Source organism: Dendrobates tinctorius, unplaced genomic scaffold (assembly GCF_039654945.1).
Source record: "Dendrobates tinctorius isolate UK_male_01 unplaced genomic scaffold, ASM3965494v1 ptg000022l, whole genome shotgun sequence".
Classification (NCBI taxonomy): domain Eukaryota; kingdom Metazoa; phylum Chordata; class Amphibia; order Anura; family Dendrobatidae; genus Dendrobates; species Dendrobates tinctorius.
Genome location: NW_027361690.1, coordinates 82,219,383 through 82,241,584, shown reverse-complemented (window position 1 = coordinate 82,241,584; position 22,202 = coordinate 82,219,383). Strand labels below are relative to the sequence as shown.

Sequence of the window (22,202 nt, the reverse complement as noted above, 5' to 3'; positions counted from 1 at the left end):
TCTATTATACTAGTACCTAATGTGGCCAAGGGACATTAAGGCCTCGGCAGGCAGCTGTCCACACAAGCACCATTTCTAGTTATGGTGACATTACGAAATACAGCTTTTGTGCTTTACATCCTGAATGCCCACGAAGTAACACAACTGTCATAGAAGTGCTGCCAAGAACGAGGCCTTAGGGTGTGTGCACACGTTGCGGATTCTTCTGCGGATCCGCAGCGGATTTGGTCCTGCGGATCTGCAGCAGTTTCTGCTGCGGTGTACAGTACCATTATAACCTATGTAAATCAAAAACCGCAGTGCACACAGTGCAGAATTTTCCACGCGGATTTGTTGCGGTTTTAAATCTGCAGCATGTCACTTCTTTGTGTGGATTCCGCAGCAGTTTAGAACCTGCTCCATGACAGGTGTCAAACCGCAGGGGAAAACCTCAGGCAAATCCGCAGATAAACCGCAGGTCTTTTGACCTGCTGATTTAGACAAATCCGCACGGAAAATTCCGCAGCAGAATCCGTAACGTGTGCACACACCCATACCCTGTCTGTCATGGTTAAAGGGTTTCTATGATGTATAAAAATGTAGCCAAGAGCAGGAATTGGAAAATGAACTATCACCGCCTATCACCTTACTGGACGTAAATTATGTGACTGCTGACGCCATTCTTTGGCCTCATCGGGCACATGCTGTACTTGCCTCCAGTCTTATGGAATGGCCTGCAATTGGCATATATGTGTTTGGATTAACTGAGGACGGTACTGAAGAAAAGTCTATAGAAGTGTTAGGGGAATTGTATATAATAGGTGCGTAAGAGAATACTGGAGACAGTGCAGGTACAGTGCTAATTAATTATGGTGATAAGTAACTATGCAGGAATGGAAGGAAAACCAGCCGTTAGGAAGAAATTCCCGTACAGAGTCCTTGCATTTTATGTACACTGCTGAATTGCTGTTTAATTCATGTTGGCACCTACAAGCCTGTTACTGTGATATGATGATTTTTCATTTTGGAGTGGTTTGGCTTCCTGGAGGACAGCTGTCAGTGCGAATTGTCAACTAGCTCCGGAGCTAGATTCCTAGCTGTCTCTTTTCCTTTCCTTCACTTGGAACTATGATAAGGAGTCTTTATCTACTTTATAATTACATATCCCTACAATCAGGCAGTCTATAGTAAGTCTGGAGCAAATTAGACACTTTTGTAATGTAATTCATATAAAGTTTTATTAAAGAATATTTCCTTCAAGATTAAAATACAGTAAAATACAGTATTTATAAGGTCTTTATGCTTTTAATATCTCTATTCCTTTTGTATTTTTCATAATCGACAACAGTACATGGCTACAGCTTCTGTTCAGATTGCTGTCAACTAGTGATGAACGATTATACTCATTGCTGGTCTTTTCTCGAGCATGCTCGGGTGTCCTCCGAGTACTGTGGCGTGCTTTGAGATTTAGTTTTCCTCGTCTCAGCTGCATGATTTGCGACTGCTTGACAGCTTGAATACATGTGTGGAATTCCTGTTTGTTAGGGAATTCCCACATGTATTCAGCCTGTCTACAAGGCGCAAGCACTGCAGCCTTGCAGCGCTGGAGTCCTGGGTTTGAATCCCACCAAGGACAACATCTGCAAGGAGTTTGCATGTTCTCCCCGTGTTTGTGTGGGTTTCTTCCCACATTCCAAAGACATACTGATAGGGAATTTAGATTGTGAGCCCCATCAAGACAGTGATAATAATGTGTGCAAACTGTAAAGCGCTGCGGAATATGTTAGCGCTATATAAAAATAAAGATTATTGTAATTCCGCGCTGCTGGTGAGGAGATTTAGGGTCCAAAGCCAGGAGTTCGTATAATACTGGTTTTAAGTCAACGCTTTTCAAAGAACACACACATCTTCCTCAGGACATAACCTGGCTTTGGATCCTTAATCTACTTCTCAGCAGCGTGGAATTATCCACGTTTCCTTTTCCAAGTCCATTGTATTGGTCGGATGACCTGTGGATCTGCAGCCTCTGGAATCTCTATACCTGTACATTGTTGTGTGATCACAGATCCTTCAGGTTGGCACAACCTTTACTTATGTTAATTTGATGTTTCTCAGGTAAGACCCTATTGCGCTGTCTCTGCCCTTCAGCTCCTACACATATAGCCTTTTGTCCAGATGCTTGATTGGGTAAATTTCAGTGTAATACTATATAGAATAATTAGTATAAGGCCGGGTGCACACGATCCAGAAGTAGCAGCGCTTTGGACGCAGCGCAGGTGAATCCGCATGTGTTCACTGAACTGTTGGGATTCACCTCGTTCAATACATTGTGCGGGTGAAATTTACCTTGCAGAGGCTCACATCTCCGCAAGAGAAAGTGACATACTGCGGTCTGTAAGTCTCCGCGGGTGAGCCACAGGCGTCTGTGGACGCATAGTGGACATGAGATTTATTGACGTCCCATCCACTATGCTGTACCATCTGGACACAGCGGGTTTGACGCTGCAAAAGTACACAGCGTCAATTACTGATAGTCTGCACATATGCTTACAGTTATGTATTCAAGGTGACTAATATCCACATATGGGCACTCATGGGTTATAGAGTGTAGTGACTGGTAAACTCATTCTGTGGCCATTGTAAAGCCATTTTGCTGCATAGGAATTGTATATACCCTGTGCTGTTATCCTTGGCTGAGGTTTAGACCACGTTCACACGTTCAGTATTTGGTCAGTATTTTGCATCAGTATTTGTAAACTAAAACCAGGAGTGGAACAATCAGAGGAAAAATATAATAGAAACACGTCACCAGTTCTGTATTTATCACCTACTTCTGGTTTTGGCTTACAAATACTGATGTACAATACTGACCGAATACTGAATGTGGCCTAAAGAAGAATTTTTTTCTTTTGGAGGCTTTAATTATCTGGCCATGTTTTCTAGAGCTTGCAAGAGTTGATCTCCTTGTTTCCAGAACTGATCTCTTTATAGTGTATGGCATGTGAGGTAGCAAAACTAACCCTAAGGACCGGGGGGGGGGGGGGGTGCACAGACAGGAGAGGGCCCCTGTCCTAGAACAGGGTATTGGCCCTTTGCGGTCCGAAAACGTATCTGACAAGCTGCTTGCAACTCTGGAGTTGAAATTGGGCGGCTTGACAGATGACTCCAATGGCATGTCCGCCACTGCTAATGACTTGTATTAGCATGCAATTCTACCAAAGATAAGATTTTCAACTAAAAAAAATCAGACTTTCACCTAGGCCAGCGCTTTCCAAACTGTGAGGTGACCTCTAATTCCAAGTAAGGCATTTTTTACAGAATTTATCATTAACTGCAGAGGGTTGTATCTTGTACACCATTTAAATGGTAACCCTTGTTTTAATTTTTATTTCATAAATCAATAGTACACATGAAAATAAACAACTTTGTAATATATCTTTATAAAACAAGCACAGGAGTGTTTAAAAATGTACAAAAATACGTTATTAGCACCTAAAATATTACATACTAATAATCACACACACACAAGCAAGTGCAAAATAAGGGCACAGTAGTGGTTCTCTGCAGAAGTGTATAATTACAGAAGGTTCAGATACAGTTCAGAAAATTCTTTATGGTAAGGTCTACTATGCAAAAAGAGGGGAGGCTCCCCTTGAGAAAGCATGGCGACTTTAGCAGGCGAAACGCGCGTTGGGGTTGTTTATCTATGCTGCGGTGGTGTCTCTGTGACTTGGTAAGGGTATATATGCTACTATTACTATACACACATCTTAGTGGGTTACTATGCCAAACTTGCATATATAACTTTTTTATTCCACATTTGTGTTTGTACTTCTGAAGGGATAGTAATGATTCTTTTTGATAGGGAAAGCATTACATAAATCTCCCATGTCTGAGGTAGTGTCTAATTAAAGGGATGCAAACTCCATAAGCCACCAATAATGTATTCACACTTGAGGGACCCATTCTTGGAGGGCACTGCCCAACTAAGTACACAGTGCCATATAATATGATGATTGCAATATACCAAGAGGATAAACGCTTTGATGGCCGTGCTTCTTTAAGGCTTATTTTAAAGATATCTGCCCATTCTTTCTAGTGTTTAACCTCCAAAATGATTTTGTTGTAATATCACAACTCCCCTGTAGCAGATATTTTGTTCAGAATTTAACCCTTTGCAATATTTTGGAGGGTTTTTTTTTTTTTTGCAAATTTAGCTTTTTCACCAGATTGTAATGTATTTCCCCAGTCTTAAAACCTATTACAATGGATTATTATTGTCTCTTCTCTATTGTGTATTTGTCTAGGGAGGTGCTGTGCCATCTGAGGGCGCTGTAACTATGCCTTTTTGTGCTTTTTAGTGGTGTTTGCCTGCGGCACATTTGGACGTCTCCACACCTCATATTGGAATGAATTACTTTGGTTCTTTGAAGCATTGCAGGGTGGAGGTTTTCCTAGAGAGCAGAGAGATTTGTTCCGTCCCGCTACTGTGCCTCTTGGATTCCTCCACACCCTGTTACCAGGAATAGTCACAAGGACACTAGATAAATCTGTGCTGTAGGTCCTTTCTGGGCTTCAAGGTTTTATTTTTACTGTAAAATGTGTGTGTTGTTTTTGGCAGGAGTTGTGTGAGACAGAGAAGCCTCTCCTGAGCTCCAGGCTCCTGGTGATTCTTTCCCTTTGCTGTGGTTTGCAGGTTTTTGAGAGATCTTCAGTGAGCCCTCGATTGCTTACAACACAGCACCGGAAGTAAGAGATGGAAGTGCCCACTTGTTGTGTATTCTGATGAATTGAACCGCTAGCATAAAATTACTTGGGAGGGGGGGGGAAGAAATTTCCTGGTTGGACATTGGGAAATATTTAATTCCAACTAAATGCTCTTTATAACACACAAATCTTAGGGAACCAAGAATTATTAACAAAGCCTATCCGTGTTGCAGAATTTTTCCCACGAGCATTTTGTAGATTTTTTTTTGATGGGGGGGGGGGGGGAATGCCCTCTTTTGTTCATTTTCTTTCAGTTATTTTCCTAAAAACTTGGTAAGGCTGGAGTCACAGCGCAGCGAATAAAAAATCGGTCCCATTTTAACGGTACGAAATCGCACAAAGAATTCTTGTCCAGGGATCTGTCTGTCATCCCATTTTCCGGCCTGGGACCGATTTTATTCGCATCTAAGCATCAAATTAACATCCAATGTCAATGCCTGATGCTCTTTGCTGTTGACCTAGAGAAGTCTTGCGATTTAATCGCAAGTCACACGTGTGGTGCGTTTTCAATGCGATTTTTAATCGCATCCATAGACTTGCATTGGGGAATCCGATCCGAAAATCGGTGACAATCGCAGCATGCTGCGATTGTCTCGGTCCGACGATCGGATGCGATAAAAAATCGCATGATGTGAGCTGCCCCATAGAGTAACATTGGTTCGAATGCAATGTGATTTTTTTTTTATCGCATTGCATTCGTCCGTTTTAATCGCCAGTGTGACTCCGGCCTAAGAATTCGAGTGAGGCACAAAGCCTGTGTATTTTAAGAGGCGGTCTGTTATATAGCAAATGCCCCTTTTTTTTGTTATTAGGCCATATGCACATATTGAGTATTTGGTGAGTTTTTTACCCCAGTATTGGTAAGCCAAAACCAGGAGTGGAAAAGTATAATAGAAACACGTCACCACTTCTGTATTTTTCACCCACTCCTGGTTTTGGCTTACAAATATGTAGGTAAAAAAAACCTCACCAAATACTCAATGTGTGCATGTGGCCTTAGACATACTGTAAAGTAATGCTTAAAACCAGATTAAGATTAATAATTACTTTTGGCCCACCGTACTTAGTGTAAGGCTGGGATCACACATGCGAGAAACTCGGACGAGTCTCGCATGTTAATACCCGGCACTGCCGCCGGCACTCAGGAGCAGAGCGTTCAGCTGCATGTAATTCTATGGAGCCGCACGCTCCGGTGCCGAGTGCCGGCGGTAGTGCCGGGTATAAACATGTGAGATTCGGCCGTGTTTCTCGCATGTGTGATCCCGGCCTAACTGTCATAGTGAGATGTCAGCAGTTTTGATTAATCGGCGTTTGGGCGATGAGATGTCTTCATTGCTAAAACAGAAGGGCAGGAGCACTGCACTTCTTAGTTTCTGATCAGCTTTGCTTAGCTAAGGCCAGGTTCATACTGCGTTAAAGCAGCCCGTTCAACACAAAAGCGTTGCAGTTTTACAATTCAGTCAGGGATAAAAACGAAATGTGTGCAGGAGTTGTTTTTTAATCTCATCGCTTTTGATGGTACTGTAAAAATCAGCTTTTAATTTGCATAAAATAATGCAATGTGTGAACATAGCCAAAGTCAGTGAGTATTAGGGCAGAATCAGACAGTTGGGCTGCATAAATCAGAGGGAGATCGGAAGGCAGTGCACTTGTTGAAGGCTCTCCTGATCCAAGCGTGCAGATGTATATATTTCTATGCAGCTATCATGCTTGCTCAGGAAAGCCACCGGTCAGTCTGTGCACTGCGCACCGCTCTCTCACCGATTTGCCATCTGACTCTGCCCTTAGGCTATGTGCACACGTAGTTTTTTTGGTGTGCAGATTTTGGAGAGAAAACTGCAGGTAAATCCGCAGGTCAAAAGTCCTGCGGTTTATCTGTGGCTTTGCCCTGCGGTTTTACACCTCATAATGGATGAGGTGTAAAACTGCAGCGTTTCTGCACCAAACAATTGACATGCTGCAGATTGTAAACCGCAGCAAAACCGCACGGAAAAATCCGCAGCATGTGCACAGCATTTTTTAACTTCCATAGGAAATAAAGGTACTGTACAACGCAGCAGAATCTGCTGGGGACCCGCAGCTGCAGAAATGCTGCGGAACCGCAGCAGAATCCGCACCGTGTGCACATATCCTTATGGCGATACTTTAATCAACCACACTCTCTTACATTTTAATGGAGAGAGCCACTTCATGGCTGGATAGGATTGTTGAGCAGCCCGTTTTTCTAAAAGGTTGTCATACGTAAGCAGTGTGTTCATTACGCACATGCATTATGAATTTTAGGCCTCTGTGAAATGAGGATAGCTTGTAAACCGCAAGCTAAAATTAGTTCTCTGATTGGTGGAACAGGAAACTAGGATATTCTCAACTAGGGTGTAAGAGAGTCTGGGCCGTTCTGTGGTTCCCCAAGGTGGTTGATGCCCGGCGGCATGTCTTCCATGTGCTCATACATAATATATACAGTTACTGCAGTGGAATTTAGCTTTAACGCTGTTGTGTAATGAGGGTTAATTGATGCAATTTACCGTCAGGAACTGCTGACATCATTGACGAACTCAATGATATTTATGTGAACCCGTTGTAGAATTACTGATTTGTTACACTCTCTTTAGTCTTGGCCTGCTTTGTAATTACGATCTTTAGCATTTGTGTAATCTTTCTATTTCTCCTCCACAGAATGGGTTCATTCACATAGGAGAGGAGCAGCTGATGTTACAACCGGTCAACACGACGGTAGACCTCGGCGCTCACTTCTCTGGAAGAGAACATGTAATAAGATACAAACGTCAAGCAGAAGTGTCTCCTTCTTCTTCCCAGTCTCAGAGCCCACATAGGAATTGTCAAGTTATATCAGGTGTGCTTTATTTTTTGTATATAATACCAACGTAAGCGGCAGCATTTTATATATTTATGTATGTAAATCGGTTACATTTTTGTCTCATGGGGAATCGCTTTTATGGCATTAAATTACAAGCTCTTGTTATATGTAAATTCCTTACGTCTTGCCCACACTATTTCTGCTGCACAATGCACACTGACAGCCATTACCACACATGGTGTCTCCAATTATGTAGCACAGAGGTGGGCAATTAATTTTCCCAAGGGGCCACATGAGAGACCGTGACTGTTGTTGAGAGCCAAACCGATAGGCTATAATTAATTCTGCTCAATATTAATATTAACATAATATAAAATAAAAATAATTCTAAAATAATTTAATCACAAAATATTGAGAATTAATTATGCTGACACCCCACCCCCTATATACAGTATGAACCCCCACACAGCGACTCGTATTAGCCCCCCACATAGCCACCCCTATACACAGACACACATCCCAAACAAATTCACACATAAAGACCCCCACATACCTCGCTCCCAGTGCTTTGTAGTGTTTGTTGCTGTGTGCACAGGAGCTCCACACAGCAGATGTGATATAGGAACATCATTGTGCCACACAAACTAAATGATGGAAGAAGGAGCTGGCGGCTCCATCCTCCACCATTGTACTCACCACCATCTGTATCCTAGGGATGCAGATAGTGGTGATATCAGGATGCCAGGCAGGGGAGGGTGGCTGAATGGCATGGGCCAATGTTTTCAGTCGTTAGGGTGTCTCGGTCCACATGCCGAACTGGAGCATACGAAGGGCCAAATAGTCCCCACACTTTGCTCAGGTATGATCTAGCATGTATGATTAATTTTACAAAGATGGAAATCGTGCAAAACATAAATACAGAATTTTCGAAATGAGAAAATCCATTCACAAAACCCTGGTTCAGTGTGGACATCAGTAGTCCATGGCTGCAGGATGGAAGCCCTGCAAACCACCCCATTCCTGTCAGCATCCCCAGTGCCTATTTTACAGTAATTAGTAGGCCCGGTACGTCATGCGCTGCATCTACAAATCGGAAGAGGCAGCGGGGATTCCAGCAACTAGAATGCGGTTCACAGGACTCCCATCATGCAGCCACAGACTACTGATTTGGCAGGTGATCCTGAGAATTTATTTTCTCGTCTTGCCTTTACCGTAAAGTTTTCGCTTTTCAACTTGTTAAATCAAATATCGTGAGAATACAGGAATTATCACTTACCTGTATTATTACTGTCGGGTTCACGTTAGGCCACATTCACATATCCATTCTATTCTGTGGGTACTTTAAGACGTTCCTTTTTAGGAAGCAACAGAGGTATAATTCTGGAGTATTTCTTGACGTTTATCTTTTACGGTTGACTCCAACCAATACCATTGTGTAGGCACTATTCGCACTAATTCGTCAAATAGTTTTTGCCAGAATTCTGAAACAAAACTGTTTTTGAAATGTTAAATTTTAGCATAACTCTCAGATGTGCAAAAAACATTCTGACTTTTTTTGCTTTTATGCCATTCCTGGCCAGCTCTGAAAACTTTTTTTTAAAAGTGGACAAAGCTTAGCCTGAAATGCCTTGGCTGACAAATTCATGACAATTTACACCACATGATTAACCCCTTAATGACCGCCAATAAGTCTTTTAACTGACCTGAGATATAAGAAAATAGCCTCCCCATACAGGTGACAATCCAGCAGCTGTCAGCTGTCCACTATAGCTGACAACTTGCAGCATTAGCCACGATCAGTGTTTTCACTGTCCAAATCTGTTTAACCCCTTAGATGCTGCTGTCAATAGTGACTACATCTTATAAATGGTTAACAGAGTGTGGGGGCTCCCTCTTTATCCCCGTTGGTGCCCTCAGATCATGACTGTGTGGTCCTGATGTTTGCCATAGCAATTCACGGCCAAACAGCAGCCTTAAGGGGGTTTTACACTAAGCGATATCGCTAGCAATATCGCTAAAACGTCACTGGTTTTGTGACGTTATAGAGATATTGCTAGCGATATCGCTATGTGTGATACTTACCTCCGATCGGCTCCCCCGCTGTCCGTCGCTGATCGCGCGAGAATGTCCGGCTCCATTTCTCGTCGAGCGCTTCCTGCTGGGCTTCCTGCTGTGTGAGACGAGCGACACGTGGAGGCGGGCGGGAGGACGTCAGGATCGCGGTGTGTGAAAGGTGAGTATTGTGCGCTGCGTCGCTTCTGCATCGCTGTGAGATCTTTCTGTATGAAAGCTCACTAGCGATCATTTAGCAATGCACCAGCGATCCTGACCGGGTCGGATCGCTGGTGCATCGCTAAATGTAAAAGGGCCTTTAGAGTCTGACGGCTGTTGTAACCTGTAGCTGCATTTAGGTTGTAAAAATACACATTTTCATTTCTGTCATGCCACTTTGCATTAATTCCTGAAAATCACCTGAAGGGTTAATAAACTACCTGACTGCAGTTTTCAATATGTCAGCGGGTGCTGTCTTTAAAATGGCATAACTTTTTGGGGTTTCCCAATATATATGACCCCCAAAGGCACTTCAAACATGGATAGGTCTCTAAAAAAATAAATCTTGTAAATTTCCAAGAAAAAATGAAAAATTACTGCTACATTTTTAATCCTCCTAAAATGCTAACAAAATAAAAGGAAATTTTACAAATGGTGCTGATATAAAACCGGCATGTGGGAAATGTTATTTATTAATGTTTTTGTGTTGTGTGACTATCTGAATTAAAGGTATAATCATTCAAAGTTTGAAAATTGCCAATTTTTAACATTTTTCTCAAATTTCTGATATTTTTTATAAATAAACACAAAACATATCGACCTAAATTTACCATTATCAAAAAGTATAATGTGTCACGAAAAAACATTCTCAAAGTCACTGGGATTTATTGAAGCGTTCCAGAGTTATTACCACATAAAGTGACACTGGTCAGATTTTAAAAAATTGGCTCTGTCACTAAGGGGTTAAGACCCTCTGGTCGAAATGTGTTGGTGTTGCTGACTAAGCGGTTCTCTCTATATTAATATTCCTGAAATAAACTTTAAGATTTTAGCCCGCTTACAGAGTGCTGGATATCCTTTCATGACTTCAGTCCATGATTGGAATACACTTCTTGTGGTGGAGCATAATAATTAAAAAATGTGCCACATTCATCACGTATATATGCGAATGCGGGGGTAATCGCATATGGAGAGGGCTTAGGATATGTTAAATAGACGCCATCGGTGTATAACAGCCAGAGCTGAGCTCCGATTGCTGCTGTGAATCTCAGTGGCATTTAAATGGAAATTGCGCCTATACTTGTGCGCACTAAGGATAGGCCATCAATAAAAAAGTGAATGAATTGGGTGGATCTTATTCCAGCACACTCATCATCAATACTGCCGTACAAAAGCCAGTCTTATTAAATTGGGATGATAGTATCTAAAGTTGGCCATGAACTCCCATGTGTTTTTAACGTGTCCCTTTGAATAGAAAAGCATAGTAAACTTTTTTGTACAGTGAGAAAAATAGACATACCAGCTCCCTTTATGCCAGAAGGGCACCATTTCTCAGTGCAAACGCCAAACGTGTGCTAAAAAAAATTATTATTATATTGATATGAGCTAAAACTGTTAGGGATGTGTCTGACAATAAGATAGTAGACTGTTTTCAATGGCATTATGGTGGCTCTTGTTAACCTGGATATATGCTGTAACTCAAGACCAGTGGAACAAAAATTGTTCAGTTTTTTTTTATGCTGAATAACGTAGACCTAGCCTTCAAACAAAATGATGGATAAAAAAGAAAAATCATATACATTTTAGATTAGAATTTCATTTTTTTTTAAAAGCTAAAATGTATCCAGCTTTTCACCAATTCCCTTTGATGGGTTAATAGTTGAATTCTGCTAATTGAACACTGAACCAGACTTGTTTGCTACCAAACCTACTGAAAAGATTATTCTTATAAGATAGCTTTAGAAAGTTCTCATTGCACCTGTATTATAGATGTAACATCTGGACCTCTCGGGTCTTCATCAGAACCAGAGTTAGATCACCATAAAAGCCTACTCTGATAGTACTGGAGTTATAATAAACAAAGGTAGGCATGGGTCCTATTATACAGGTGGAGAAAGTAACCCGTAGTGTTCTTGTCTGATAACTGCCTAAATTTGGACATTACTATGAGCAGGAAATGAAGTTTTTTTTTTTACTAAAATGCAGTTCTACAACCAATGGACATTTCAGAAAGGATAAGTAAAACTTGTAGAAATATGTTGTTCTGGAATACGCTACAAATTGATATTGTACAGTAGGTTCTAGTACTACACCAACCACAGCAAGACCCATGTCCAAAAGGAGAAGACATGAAAACCTAGTGGAAAGTCTTCAAAATGGATTGTTGGCCAAAATTATTTTGTGTCTTGCCACAAAACATCTTAGAAGAACATCTCTAGACCAGCAGACATCTTTAATCTCATTGCGGGTAATCCTTTCTCCATGACGTCAGGTGCAATACATACACGAGTCAAACAGGAAAGCAGGATTCATCGGAGCATAGCAGGGATGAAACCATTGCTATCAATGCTTTAAATAATAAAAAGAAAAACATCTGGATTATACCCTAGCCATTTGGCATAACCTTCTGTTTACAGATAGGTCAGAGGTTGAACACTTTGGACAACACAAGGTCTCATTGTCTTGGTTGTAAAGCAACTACAGAAGACCTCAGTATGAATAATATACCATCAGTCATGAGTGGTGGTGGGCGATGTTTTGCTGCTTCATGACCTGCACAACTTGAAAAGTGCCTTGAATTGAAAGTCTGGTCTCCCATGTAGATCTTTGTATCTATCGTTGATTTTAGTTCTTTGATCTGTTGAATTTTCTAAACTTGTCTTTTACTTCCAAGAGAATTTTACATGGATTTCGCAAGTGTTTAAGAATTGATATATCCGTGTCTTGACATGTCGCTATAATTACATATAATTAAGCTTCTTCATTTTGTTATCATTGCTGTGATGAACAGGATATCCCTTTTCAATTTTAAGTAAGTAATTCTAAAAATGATTGCGCCTCCTGTCTCAGAAACCGCTTCTAGGCACAACATTTGTTCTGCCTCACCCTATGTGCACTTTTATCCTAGTAGTTTGAACTCACAGTCGACCATTTGTTATCGTAAGTCTGGAAACAAGGGATTTAGCTAAGAGCAGTACATCCGACCACTTTCTCTATTCTCTTGTACAGTTGGGCAGATATATCATTGTATATGCAATTATCTTTTGTTTGAAATACAATGAAAAAATGTGCCTTTTCTTTTGGATTTTTTCAGGTTGATTGATTTTTTGAAAACGTTGGTGGGTATTTATTTCTATTTTTATTTCTATCCTGCAGGGGTGCGTATATATTACTGCACCAATACCATTTTACTAGGTTATAATTGTTTAAAGGTGGTGTTTCACAAAAAGCATATCTGGCATATTCTAGGGAAATGCTATACAGTGCTTTGAAAACTTATTCATGCCCAGTGAACTTTTTCACGTTACATCCAACTACTTAAATGTATTTTATTGGGATTTTATTTGATATATCAACACAAAATTGCAAGTATTTGAAGTGTAAAGGAAATGATACATAGTTTTCTCAATATTTAAAAAATATAAATCTGAAAATGGTGACGTGCTTTTCTTTTCAGACCCTTGTAGTTTGATACGCCTAAATAAAATCCTGAGTGACCAATTGCCTTCAGAAGTCACATAATAAGTAAATTGAGTACACCTGTGTGTAATTTATTCTCATTAAAACTACAGCTGTTCTGTGAAGGCCTCAGAGGTTTGTTTGAGAACATTAAGGATCAAACAGCATCATGAAAAGGAAGGAACACACCAGACCGGTCAGGGATAATGTTGTGGAGAAGAGTAAAGCAGGGTTAAGTTATAAAAAAAAAAAAAAAAAACTCTGACCATCTCACGGTTCACTGTTTAATCCAGTATCCAAAAATGGATGGAGTATGTCAAACTGCAAACCTACCAAGACATTACTGTCCATCTAAATTGGCATCCTAAGAAAAGAGAGATGGTCACTGTGAAAGAGTTACAGACATCCACAGCTCAAGTGGGAGAACCTGTCCACAGGATTAGTCATATACTCCACAAATCTGGCTTTTATGGAAGAGTGGCAAGAAGAATGCCATTTTTGAAAGCAAGCCATAAGAAATCTTGTTTGCAAAAAAACATGTAGGGGACATGGTTAGCATGTGGAAGAAGGTCCTCTAGTCAGATGAGACCATAGTAGAACTTTTTGGGCTAAATGAAACACACTGTGTAGGGCGGAAAACTAACAGTGCACATTAACCTGAAAACACTATCCCCACCGTCAAACATGGGGTGGCAGCATCATGTTGTGGGGATGCCTTTCTTCAGTAGGGACAGGGAAGCTGGTCAGAGTTGATGGGAAGGTGGATGGAGCTAAATACAGGGCAATCCTGGAAGAAAACCCATTAGAGGCAGCCAAACACAGTAGAGTGGAGCCTCAGTTCATCCTCCAGCAGGAAAACAACCCTAAACATACTGCCAGAGCTACAATGGAATGGTATAGATCCAAGCATATTCATGTGTGTGAATGACCCAATCAAAGTCCATACCTAAATCCCATTGGGAATCTGTGACAAGACTTGAAAATTACTGCTGGGAAAATATTTGAGCTAAAATATGCAGCCTCTAGTTGTGCAAAGCTGTTAGAAACATACCCCAAAAGACATGCAGGTGTAATTGAGGCGAAGGGTGGTTCTACAGAGTACTTACTCAGTGGGGCTGAATACAAATGCACTTCACAATTTTCAGATTTATATTTTTAAAACATTTACACTTCACAAATACTTGCTATTTTGTCTTGGCATATCACATAAAATACCAATAAGAAAATGTTTGTGGGTGTAACATGAAAAAATTTGGAAAAGTTAATGGGATATGAATACTTTTTCAAGGCGCTGTAAATATCTAATCTATGTAGGTCCCACCTCTCGGACCTGCACCTACTGCCTCAAGAGTTCCTCATTACAATGAATGAAGAGAACCAGTGCATCTCCCACCTGAGCAAAGTTTGATCTGTGGGCCACATGCAGCCCTTTGGCTGTTCCTGTTCGGCCCTCAGAAACTCAGAAACTAATGAAATGATGGAACAGGATTCCATTGGCTCCCTCTTCTGTTATTGAGCCTGTGCGTCTTAGAGCCCAGCAGGTATGATGACGTCACTACATTGTGCCAGCTGTGCAAAATTCAGTACACTGCACAGACCGGAGCAGCAGGGGAATGGGGTTAAGTGAGTAGTTTTGATTTTTATTTATTTTTAAATTGACAGTACTTGAGGGAATCTATGAGGATAGATACAAAGAGTGGTACACAGCAGTACAGATACATATGGGATATTGTAAAGAGTAACATACCATACGTAAATGTTATCCCATATTACTAAAGTTACCGTGGACTGTAAAGAAGACCTATTGTCAAAATTTACACAGGAAAGGAGGGAAGAAAACTTCCAAGACAACAATTACAGGTCAAAGTATAAAATTACTTTATTGGATACAGGGCAAGGAACAATAAAATATGCTAAAATGCTGATAGCTTGTCAAAAGACAAAAGAACACCATGAGCCATACTTGCTGCATAAACATACCTTAAAGAGGACACAAAAATAAATAAAATAAGCTACCATGTCACTGACAGAATAGACAGGTTAGTACCCAAAAGCTACACTGAGGTCATAGACATGTATAGCACAGATGACCACATACTAAATCCCATGTGTCCTAGATTACCTGATAAACGCAAGTGCGCGCAGACAAATAGAGGGTCCAGGGGCGGACACCTTGACCCTCTATTTGTCTGTGCGCACTTGCGTTTATCAGGTAATCTAGGACACATGGGATTTCAGCATATTTTAGTGTTCCTTGCCCTGTATCCAATAAAGCAATTTTATACTTTGACCTAGGAAAGATGTATATCTTTGTACCGTGTTAGCCAGTGGATAGAAAAATATTCAGGATTGAGAGTCCTCAGTAGTTGATACCTTTTAATGGCTAACTGAAAAGATGGTAATACATTGCAAGCTTTCGAGACTACTCAGGTCTCTTCATCAGGCTAGACTAATACAAAATCTGAAGTCACATATTTATGCATATTTGTGCATAAATATGTGACTTCAGATTTTGTATTAGTCAAGCCTGATGAAGAGACCTGAGTAGTCTCGAAAGCTTGCAATGTATTACCATCTTTTCAGTTAGCCATTAAAAGGTATCAACTACTGAGGACTCTCAATCCTGAATACTTTGACCTGTAATTGTTGTCTTGGAAGTTTTCTTCCCTCCTTTCTTGAGGGGAAACTGTGTGGATATCACACTGTGTGGAATGTGTGAGGACATTATATTGTGTCGATGGCTTTTTTGGGAACTTCATGTTGTATAGGGATATAATACTCTATGGAGGGCTTTGTGGGGACATCGTACTGCATGGGGGTTGAATGGGAACATCATTCTGTGTAGATGGCTGTGTAGGGATGTCTTGCTGCTTGGGGACATCATACTATATGGATGGCTGTATAGGGACATCATACTGCGTGAAGGTACTTCAGTCTGTGAGAGGGCTGTGTTGGGACATTATTCTGCATGGGGGATTGTGTGAGGACATCAACTGTATGAAGGGCTTTGTGGGGAGATCCTACTGTTTGGGGAGCTGTGTGGGGATATCATACTGTGTGGAGTGGACATCATACTGGGTGGGGGTCTTTGTGTGAACTTCATGCTGTATAATGGGCTGTGTGGGGACATCTTACTGTTTGAGGGGGCATCATACTGCTTTTGTCGCAACTGTTGTTGGAATGCCAGGGAATCCATCCCTGTCAATAACGATAGGGGTACCCTAGCTATCCCTGCTCCCTGGATTATTTCTGATGATGAAGACACTGGGGCCACATACCTTGCTGACTTCCAAAATCAGCCATATAGTCCATACATGACACTATAGCACTTTATAGGAAGACTTTTGTGCCCTTACACCAGTTTTTTGAATTTGTGTGTGGATGAGGCTTTCTATATCGCTCCATTGACCTAAAGTTTAAGCCTTCATCTCCTTTTTCCCTCCTACTATCCTCACCGCTCATTTTTATAGGTAGGGACAATTTACTAGGGCTACCGGAGGGTGAGTTATGTTTATACAAACCCCGCTGTCAAACCCCTCAATATATTTAAGATATTTTCTGGCTTTTTTTGGGTATCTGTTTATATAGAATATGTACAGTATATTCAGTTCTTTAGTTGGTATTGAGTGTACAGTTTCCCAAGGGTCCACTTTGTATGGGTAACCCCAATTGAGGGTACCCTCCTTGGGTTCATTGTCTTGACCTCTACTATCCACAACCTTCCTTTCCTCTTTCCTGACACCACGGCATCTAGTTGAGCACTGGTTGCTACTGTAGGAGTTGTTTAATTTCCTAAGGTATTGGTCATGTTTTGATAGCTAGGGTGTTCCAGGGAAAATCTAGGGTAAGCGGTTCGGATTGTCAGCGCTTTGGACGGAGTGGAAACCCCGCTCCGCCCAAAGCGCCGCCCCCTTCTGTATGCGTAGTGATTCCGGATGTGTTCATTGAACACATCCGGAATCGCCGCACCCTATACATAGGACTCTGTTATTTACAATCACCGCACCCTATACATAGGACTCTGTCATGGGGGGCGGGGTTACAGTGACAGGGGACCGGGAGAGCTATAAATACTGAGGGAGGGTTTCAGAAAGTTCCAGTCCCCAGGGGGAGCTCCAGTGACAGGAGGACTGTAACATTCTGTGCGCTGTGAGGAGAATCTAAACCAGGGGGACTGAGGAGAGAGAACGTCAGGGGGGTGGTCCTGACAGGAAGAACCGCAGAAGGGACGAGGCACTGGGTGTGAGACACCGTATTTGACACGACGACTGATCAGTGGAAGCGCTGTTGGTTTACGGGCCTAAGGCGGCCACAGTGACTGACCTGTCAGGAGCGTCGACGAGTGAGGAGGGGACGGTGTGTGCATACACGTCCCCAGTGTAAGTAACGTACGGTGTGTGAGAAGCGGCCCTGGAAACGGAGGGCCGTGAGTTGAAGGAAGTACAGTGTGCTTTTGAGGCCGTCAGGCGGACGGCAAGCGTGAATAAACTTGGACCTGTTGCACCCAGAACCTGCCTCCATCTTGTCTCTGTTACATCTCTGCGCGGCATAAAGAGGGACCACCCCCCCCAGCCCGACCCACTGACCCTACACAAACTGTAAAGCGCTGCGGAATATGTTAGCGCTATATAAAGATTATTATTATTACTCCTCATTGTTTTGGTCCCAGCTACTGCCAAACTGAATTGCACCTCAGATGTCACAAATGTCTTAAGAGACGGTGTTGACAGCAGGAAGTTGACTTTATTGATGCTATTGGTTGAGGAAGAAAAGTCTTTTGACCATACACCGTGGCAAAAATAATTTTTTGTGGAATTGTTGTGGATGAATTGGGCCCAAGGAAGTAAATCTGTTCAGTTATCTTTATGGGAATTAAAAAAAAAACACATGGCTCTTGCTCCATATGCTGATTCTTTCTGTTTGCCCACTACTTTCGGGGTGATATGCAGAGCAGAAGTCTAAGGAATTTCTCTCCACTTGGTTATAACACTTTTTTCTTGTGACATGGTGCTCCATCATGCTGGAGAAAGCATTGTTCGACAGCAAATTGCTCTTGGTTCACTGGGAGACATTAATCTTGTAGTATGGTTAAACACCATTCATTATTCAAAGCAGTGTTTGTAGGCAAAATTGTGAGTGAAAAGCAAGCCCACACAAAGACATAGTGGTAAAGATTTCATTAACAAAGTGTTGGAACACAGCCAGTGCATTGCCTAATCCGAAAGTCATGATGAGGTATTCATATATGTTGTCTCTTTAGAGAGGAAAATGGACTTCAACTCTAGCGACACCTATTGGGTGGAGTAATCCTAAAAGTTAGTATCAACCCTTTAGCAAACTTTGCTGCATGACTTAATATAATAGAAACCAGAGGCTCTCTTAGAATAACTCAGAGTGGGAACAACGAGATCCATGGCCTGAGCAAACTGTCACGCTGGTGGAGCGTGAACGAACTGTGCCTTGTGCCGGAGGGACGTAACTAAGCGAACACCTGGGTTTTCACTAGAGCCCCTGATGGAGTGGTTAGACTTGAGCGACCGATGGACCCCAGGTCCCACTCCTGGACAGATCCCGGTACCATGGCCGATGACAGTAGACACAAACTGAGTCCAAGGCAGGACCGGATTCTGATAGAACAGATATTGGGACTGATGCAAACGGAACTGACACTGGTGCTGACTTACATAATGCGGGATTCAAGTACAGGCTCTGGTTTAGGTAGCGGTTTCAGGTTCCGCAAGTGTGGGTTCAGGATCAGGTACTGCCGGAGAGGCTCCAGGTTCAAGTATTGCATGTGCTGTTTCAGGTTCAAGTACTGCAAGTACGGTTTAAGGTTCAGGTACTGATTTAGACAAAGCTGGTACTGGTACAGGTAAACTGGACGGGCACTGGAACTTTACCATAGTCTAATAGTTTGCAGACTGAAAAAAGACAATTGTTACACAGGCACCTCTGTTCTGATTAAAGGGGTTGTCCGGGCTTATCACATAATCTCAGTACATATCTGGGCTGCAGAATTATGACAATAAGTAATTTACTTTCTGTCACTAGTTTGCACGGTTTTCTAGATATTCTGAACAGAACGTCCAAGGGGGGGGGGGGGTGTTATGGCATTGAAATGAGAACTAGTCGTAACCTCCTACTCTACTGCAAACATGCCCTCTATAGCAACAACCCCACCCTCCATAGCTACAAGCCCTCCCCGTCCACATGAAGCAGCCCTCATCACACAGTAACGAATTCTTCCCCTCAAGCAGCCTCAGTGCAGAGCAGACCACCCAGCTGCTCCTCCCCCAGACACACGCTGGACAGTGATCTATGGAAAGTGAAACTAGTGAGGAGGGAAAATCGTCCTGTTTTCTGGGCCACTCCATGATTACAATACATAACTCATTATCAGTAATTCCTTCCCTCACTGTCCCAGGCTGCTGGCAGCAGTGAGAACAGACTGTGTGATGGCCAGTGATGGGGGGTCTGCAGCTTCTAATCTGCACAGGGGATGGCAGTCACTGATGTAATCTGTTCTGTGACAAAGCCTCTGCTGTGTGAATAAGACAGCTCTGTGTTACTGATGTCTTCACCACACAGCAGCAGATTTGGTGCAGTGTATGTGTGCAGCTCCACCAAACTCCCAGCAAGCTCCAGTGACCAGCACCACCCACTGCCCACTCATTGGCTGGCAGTAAACTGCACCAGCACTCATCTTTATCATCATTCCAGCATTGGAAAGAACACAGCAGTGATCCTGTATTTGTGAAAGCAGCACAATACATACATACACCCCCCAACACTTCACACTGTTACAGCTGCTGATTGGACAGGCTGCTCCCATCAGTATTTGTGTCATTAGAGACACAGTGCTCACACATACACTGCACCAAATCTGCTGCTGTGTGAAGACATCAGTGACACAGAGCTGTCTCATTCACACAGCAGAGGCTTTGTCACACAACAGATTACATCAGTGACTGCCATCCCCTGTGCAGATTAGAATACAGGACGATTTTCCCTCCTCCTCACTGGTTTCACTTTCCATAGATATAGATAACTGTGTGTGTCTGGGGGAGGAGCAGTTCTCTGCTCTCTGCAGTGAGGCTGCTGAAAGGCAAGAATTCCTTACTGTGAGGAGGGATAGGCTTCTTTATGTGGACGGGGAGGGCCTGTAGCTATGGAGAGTGGGGTTGTTGCTATAGAGGGCATGTTTGGAGTAGAGTAGGAGGTTACGACTAGTTCTCATTTCAATGCCATAACACCCCCCCCCCTTGGACATTCTGTTCAGAATATCTAGAAAACCTTGCAAACTAGTGACAGAAAGTAAATTACTTATTGTCATAATTCTGCAGCCCAGATATGTACTGAGATTATGTGAAAAGCCTGGACAACCCCTTTAAGTAACCGAGGAGGACAATGGGGAATAGCCTAGGCAACCAGATAACCAGAGAGGTTGTTAGCCTCTGGTTAGTATCTAGCGGATTGCAGACCCCTAAACTGACAACACAACTAGAATTAGCCGTGGGATGTACCTACGATGCCCTAGACGCCTCGGCACAGCCACAGAATTACCTAAGCCTAAAGAGAGAAATGGGAAAGCTAAACTGCCCCGGAGTAGAACCTGTTATGATTGGGTCACCGAGGAGGAGAGCAAGCCGAAGCTAAGCCACAGAAAACCAGAGAGGTTGGTAACTAAGCGGATTGCAGACCCCTGATCCTATCCACAGAACTAGAAGTAGCTGTGGAGCATACATACGATGATCCTAGACACCTCAGCACAGCTGGAGAGCTAACTAAGCCTAAAGCAAGAAAGGGGAAATCTAAACTGCCCCAGAGCAGACCCCAAAGGAATAGATAGCCCCCAAACATATATTGTCGGTGAGACAAGGGCACCAACTTTGAAGAAGATGGCAACTTTGGGAGTGGTACAAGATGGATCATCTTAGAAAATCTATCACAAATCACCCAGATAAGTCATTCTCTGAGAGACAGGAAGATCGGAAATAAAATCCATTGAGATATGGGTCCATGGCCTCCTGGGCACCGGCAGGGGCATCAACAACCCACTAGAATGAAAACAGGGCTTGGACCGAGAACAAGTCCCACGGGACTGCACAAAATTCCTGACATCACGAGATAAGGCAGGCCATCAAAAAGACCGACTCACCAAATCTCTGGTACCAAAAATATTTGGATGACCAGCCAACACGGAACAATGAATTTCAGACATTACTCTCTTCCTCCACTGGTCAGGGACATACAATTTTCCCATAGGGCAATCCTCAGGTTTGTCCTCCTGAAATTCCTCCAGGGCACGTCTCAAATCAGGTGAAATAGCGGAAAGAACTACACCCTCATTTAGAATGGTAGTAGGCTCGGTCAAATTAAGAGAATCCGCAAAGAAACTCCTAGAAAGGGTGTCCGCCTTAACATTCTTAGTGCCCGGAAGAAAAGAGACCACAAAATTAAAACGTGTGAAAAACAAGGCTCACCTAGCCTGTCTAGGATTCAGGCGTTTGGATAAATCAAATTCTTGTGGTCGGAGAGGACCACAACTTGATGTCTAGCTCCCTCCAACCAATGTCTCCACTCTTCAAATGCCCATTTCATGGTCAACAATTCCCGATACCCCACGTCATAGTTACGTTCAGATGGGGAGAATTTTCGAGAAAAGGCACAGGGATTCATCTTAGAAGTCACCAGATCTTTTTGGACAAAGCGGCTTCTGCACTAATCTCAGAAGCATCTACCTCCACCTGAAATGGGAGTGAGACATCAGGTTGCCGTAGAACCGGAGCAGAAGTGTATCTCCGCTTAAGCTCCTGAAATGCCGAGACTGCCTCTGGAGACCAATTCACCACATCAGCGCCCTTTTTAGTCAGATCAGTCAGTGGTTTAACAATACCAGAAAAATTAC

General features: G+C 42.5%; 1 protein-coding gene across 3 annotated transcripts in view; it reads left to right on the top strand.

Moving 5' to 3' along the window:
* Positions 1–22,202, top strand: part of ADAMTS17 (ADAM metallopeptidase with thrombospondin type 1 motif 17) — a 428,881-nt gene that overhangs the window by 5,819 nt on the left and 400,860 nt on the right. For all 3 annotated transcript variants that reach the window (XM_073568808.1, XM_073568807.1, XM_073568809.1), the window contains exon 3: positions 7,423–7,600. In XM_073568808.1, coding sequence (XP_073424909.1) covers positions 7,423–7,600 — 178 coding nt within the window. The remainder of the gene's footprint in view (positions 1–7,422; positions 7,601–22,202) is intronic.